General features: G+C 38.5%; 1 protein-coding gene across 1 annotated transcript in view; it reads left to right on the forward strand.

Moving 5' to 3' along the window:
* LOC106530982 (mitogen-activated protein kinase 1) overlaps window positions 1–5093 on the forward strand; it is a gene marked incomplete at its 3' end in the record, with an annotated part of 22260 nt that extends 17167 nt beyond the window's left edge. Inside the window, 3 exon segments of the mRNA XM_014026725.1 lie at window positions 2861–3043; window positions 4696–4885; window positions 4977–5093. Coding sequence (XP_013882179.1) covers window positions 2861–3043; window positions 4696–4885; window positions 4977–5093 — 490 coding nt within the window.
* Between the last annotated feature and the right edge of the window lie 255 nt (window positions 5094–5348).

A 5348-nucleotide genomic window follows, 5' to 3' on the forward strand; every position in this document is an offset into this window, starting at 1 on the left:
ATATATATATTCTAGCCATCTGTAGAATAATTAGCATTAGCAGTATTAGCATTAGCTCAAGTATAATCGCCTGTAGAAATATTAGCATTAGCAAAAGTAGCAGGATTATTAGCAGTACTAGTATTAGCATTATATATATTCTAGCTATCTGTAGAATAATTAGCATTAGCTGTATTAGCATTAGCTAAAGTATTATCTCCTGTAGAAATAACATTAGCAGTATTAGCATAAGCAAAAGTATAATCGCCTGTAGAAATATTAGCATTAGCAAAAGTAGCAGTAATATTAGCAGTAGTAGTATTAGCATTATATATATTTTAGCTATCTGTAGAATAATTAGCATTAGCAGTATTAGCATTATAGCTGGAATTTCAAAAATATTTAGTAGTATTTGTAAAGTTCTGTATTTTCATTGAGAGATATTTTTGTAAAGTTAAATATTTGGTAACTATCTGCAGTTGATGCAGATTGCAGGTTTTAATTTGAACTTGTGCAGAAATCGGTGCTGGTTTTTCTCAGGAGGATGGGTTCAGGGTCGGACCAGAACCTTTGTTGAGCCTCGTAGCTCCTGCTGCCTGGAACACGATGATGTGTGAAAGCTTCATTTCCACACACGCTCTGGAACAAGCAGAGGGTCACTCATATTTCCCTGGCAGGAGGCTCGTACGCTCGTGTTTACATTTCTATTTGTCCTTACACCCGGGTTTCCATGGCAACCCGGTTCTTATTTTGTCCCGTTCTGTGGGTGTTTTATCAGACATCAGCGCCGTTTGTAACGCGCAGTAATAAAACCGAGGCTCTGAAACAAAAAGAAAACAAGCTGCGGCAGTTTGTGTTCAGATGATCCGTTGGCGGTTCTGGTAGGCCCGAGACGACCCGGGTCCAGAGAAGACGTCTGGATCTGTGTTCAGCCCACGACCAGAAGGCTTTTTACAGTTAAACATCCAGGATGAGGTTTACATTTTAACTAAATAAAACAAACAAGATGCTGGACACTTTATTCATAACGTTCCAGCTGCAGCTTTTAGTTTTTCAGCTCTTTATACTTATTGACATATTCAGCTTTTTCACCTGTTTTTGTTCCCATTTTAAATGAATGGATCTCTATTTCACATCTTTAAAATCTTTTTTATAATTTTTTATAAACTTTTACTGCATTTCTCATCTTTTGTTCAGGTTTGTTTTTTTACGTTTGTGCCAATTTCAGCTTCCTTAACTGCTTTTTCTTCTAAGTTTAGCTTTTTTTTTCTCTTTTCAGTGATTTGTGCTTCAGTCAGCTTCTGTCTTCTAGTTTAAGCTCTGTTTTTTTTCAGCTGTTTGCTGCATTTTAAACTTTGTAGTTATTTCAGCTAATTTTACCTTTTTTTTCCACCTAAATTCACTTTTTTGTGATAATTTCAGCTTCTCAGTGCTCAATTCAGCTGACAAACTTTCTGCTGCTTTGTGCTAGATTCAGCTTTTTTGGGTGTTTTAAAACAAATTGCAAAAATTTTTGCTCTTTTTTTATCCCAAAAAAAAACTTTCACCTTTTTTTAAGCATTTCATTTTTTTCATAGTTACAATAACCTGATGAATTAAATTAAAAATAACATTTTAAAATGTTTGATTCTGATATAAAAGGGTTAAACGTAAACTGAAAGAAAAACCAGTGAAGACAGACTGAGGTTTAATATCTTATTAAAACATTTCTTCATCTCTAACATGTTTAAAACATTTTTATGAAGCTAAATTGGGGTTTCTAATTTCTGGCCCTGTTTTGGCGTTGGAGGTTGGGCCTCTGACGGTGGGTGTGACATCATGACTGACAGCTCAACTCAGGCTGGACAAAATGTTCCCAGTTCAGTGTCTTTAACGCGTCATCGATATTTTGTTTGTGATTTGCTGAATAAAACAACTGGAAATATTTAATGTAGACCTGTCGGCCATGATGCCACACCCACTGTCATCTGAGGCTCCGCCCCCATGCTAAAACAGGGCCAGATATTAGAAACTAATTTAAAAAAAATAGAATCTGACAAGTAGTCAACTTTTTTTCACTTTAAAATCTTTATTTTTGTTTAAATTTTTTTCTGAACAAACTTTATGGCTCAGATGTAGCTCCATGCGATTAGTTTGTATTGTTGTGTCGATGAGTTTTAATTTGAAATAACCGCAGTGTTGCAACAGAAAACAAAAAGATGCAAAGTAAACATAAACCTGAAACTTTCCCACAGGAGGGTTCTCGAAAGTGTTGCTGAAAGACGTTCTTAGAAAAAAATAAACACATTTTATCTTTTCTTAGTAACAGAACCTGAAACCAGGATGAAATCAGATCAGTCAGCGCAGTTTTTACTGTTCACTTTATAAAACTGATAAAACTCAGTGTTGCTATTAAAACAGTCTAGATTAATGTGTTTTTAGTGGTGAAAGTAAAATATTAACAAGGCATTAATTTTTTTAATGCAGGACATTAATTTACAGGAGAAAACTGGTTCTGGTTTCACATTAAAACCACAGGAAGGAAGGAGAGTTTTGTCATCAGACAGTTCTTTTAGAAACACTTCTCAAAAAGTTTTCTTCTTCTAAAGTCCGTCTAGAGAACAAGACGAGCTTAAACTTTAAGTTGTATTTTTATTAGACAAACATCTAAACAAATAACACGTTCTTTAGCTTTGTTCTCTACAGTTTGTGTAATAAAATTAAAAAAAGTTGAGCTCAGTATCTGTAAAATGTGTCGGGTGTGGCGGCCATCTTGAATCAAGCCACCTCCTTGTATGATTTGATTTCTAATTGTTGAGTTGAAATCTTTTCAGCGGTTCATCAGAAATGCCTCCGGTCCAGGAATTCCCGACAAGTTGTTTGTGTGTTTCTGACCCTGCAGCTCTGCTTACGACCGGGACAACAAGCTGCGCGTGGCCATCAAAAAGATCAGCCCCTTCGAGCACCAGACCTACTGCCAACGCACCCTGAGAGAGATCAAGATCCTCATGCGCTTCAAGCACGAGAACATCATCGGCATCAACGACATCATCCGGGCGCCCACCATCGACCAGATGAAGGACGTGTATCCTCCCATTGGTTTTGTTCTGAACAGACCAGCTGTGTATTACATCATGACCACCTGTCGGTTTGTGTTGGTCTGGACCAGAACCAGAACTGGTCCACGGTCGGTCCCAGTTTTTATTTTTAGGTTCGTTTCTGCTCCAACATCGAATCTTTATACAAACTAGGGTTGGGCAATGTTTGCAAAAAAATTAATCACGATTAATTGGGATATTTAGCCGATAACGATTAATTTGACGATTACTCCCGTGGAGTCCCTGGAGACTTACGTCCTGGTCACATGACCAATTTATTAGGAAATATTTGCTCTTTGTAAAAATCTGTTCCAAAATGTGTCAAAATTACAGACTTCAGGCTGTACATCTAATTTAAAATTGTGTTGATAGATAAATAAATTACAGAACTTTTTTAAAATATTCGTCATATTTGAAGCGGAGAGGAGCACCGACGGGACTGACGGGGAAATCTCCAGTCAGTCTGCCTCGTGTCATTAATCGTATTAATCATCAAGTGCCAAAAAATAATCGATTAACGTTTTTCTGACAATTAATTACATGATACGATTATACCCAACCCTAAACTCACCTCCTCCAAACACTAGAAACACTCAGAGCTGAGTACTAGTTCACATCCAGTACTACTGTAACAGGAGAGTACTACTGTAACAGGAGAGTACTACTGTAACAGAGTACTACTGTAACAGAGTACTACTGTAACAGAGTACTACTGTAACAGAGTACTACTGTAACAGAGTACTACTGTAATAGGAGAGTACTACTGTAATATGAAAGTACTACTTTAAAAGGAGAGTACTACTTTAAAAGGAGAGTACTACTTTAAAAGGAGAGTACTACTTTAAAAGGAGAGTACTACTTTAAAAGGAGAGTACTATAATAGAGTACTACTGTAATAGAGTACTACTATAATAGAGTACTACTTTAAAAGGAGAGTACTACTTTAAAAGGAGAGTACTACTGTAATAGGAGAGTACTACTGTAATAGGAGAGTACTACTGTAATAGGAGAGTACTCCTTTAATATGAAAGTACTCCTTTAATATGAAAGTACTCCTTTAAAAGGAGAGTACTCCTTTAAAAAGAGTACTTCTTTAAAAGGAAAGCACTGTAAAGGGAGAGTACTACTGTAATGGGAGAGTACTCCTTTAATATGAAAGTACTCCTTTAATATGAAAGTACTCCTTTAATATGAAAGTACTCCTTTAAAATGAGAGTACTCCTTTAAAAGGAGTACTCCTTTAAAAAGAGTACGCCTTTAAAAGGAAAGTACTGTAAAAGGAGAGAGTTGTACTGTAAGAGGGAGTACTCCTTTAAAAAGAGTACTACTGTAAAAGTAGAGTACTCCTTTAAAAAGAGTACTACTGTAAAAGTAGAGTACTCCTTTAAAAAGAGTACTACTGTAAAAGTAGAGTACTCCTTTAAAAACCATCCAGCTGGCTGCAGCAGGATGGTGGAATAAGTCAGTATTGAAGCATTAGCCTAGCATTAGCTACTGTATTTCTGGTTTCTACTCGTTCATCAGCTCTTGAAGCAGTTTAAATGACCTTCAGTGACCCTGCTGGGACTTTATCATCACCAGAAGGTCTGACTGAGTCGAATCAAACAGGAGTTAAAGACTTTAACTCTCAGCGCTGCAGATATATCGTCCAGGATCTCATGGAGACCGACCTGTACAAGCTCCTGAAGACTCAACACCTGAGCAACGACCACATCTGCTACTTCCTGTACCAGATCCTGCGAGGGCTGAAGTACATCCACTCTGCCAACGTCCTGCACCGGGACCTGAAGCCCTCCAACCTTCTGCTGAACACCACCTGTGATCTGAAGGTGACGTCTGACCTTCAGCTCACCTGCTGGACTCTTTCTTTAACAGTTCGAGTTCCTCTGACGTCTCTTCTTCTGTTCGTTTGTCCCTCAGATCTGTGACTTCGGTCTGGCCCGTGTGGCCGACCCCGACCACGACCACACCGGGTTCCTGACGGAGTACGTGGCCACGCGCTGGTACCGAGCTCCAGAGATCATGCTCAACTCCAAGGTGAGCACCTGAACCTGCTGGGACCAGGTTCTGTTCAGAGACACAGTGGAGACAGAGACAGGGACAAAAAGGTTCTCCTTGGATCTGATCAGGAATGAGATCATCAGAGGGACAGGTTGAAGGACTGGAGACAGTTAGAGAAACCAGACTCGGAGGGTTTGGACGTGTCCAGAGGAGGGACAGTATTTATTTGGACGTGTCCAGCGGAGGGACAGTATTTATTTGGACGTGTCCAGCAGAGGGACAGTATTTATT

The sequence above is a fragment of the Austrofundulus limnaeus genome, unplaced genomic scaffold, assembly GCF_001266775.1.
Source record: "Austrofundulus limnaeus strain Quisiro unplaced genomic scaffold, Austrofundulus_limnaeus-1.0 Scaffold584, whole genome shotgun sequence".
In the NCBI taxonomy this organism is placed as follows: Eukaryota; Metazoa; Chordata; class Actinopteri; order Cyprinodontiformes; family Rivulidae; genus Austrofundulus; species Austrofundulus limnaeus.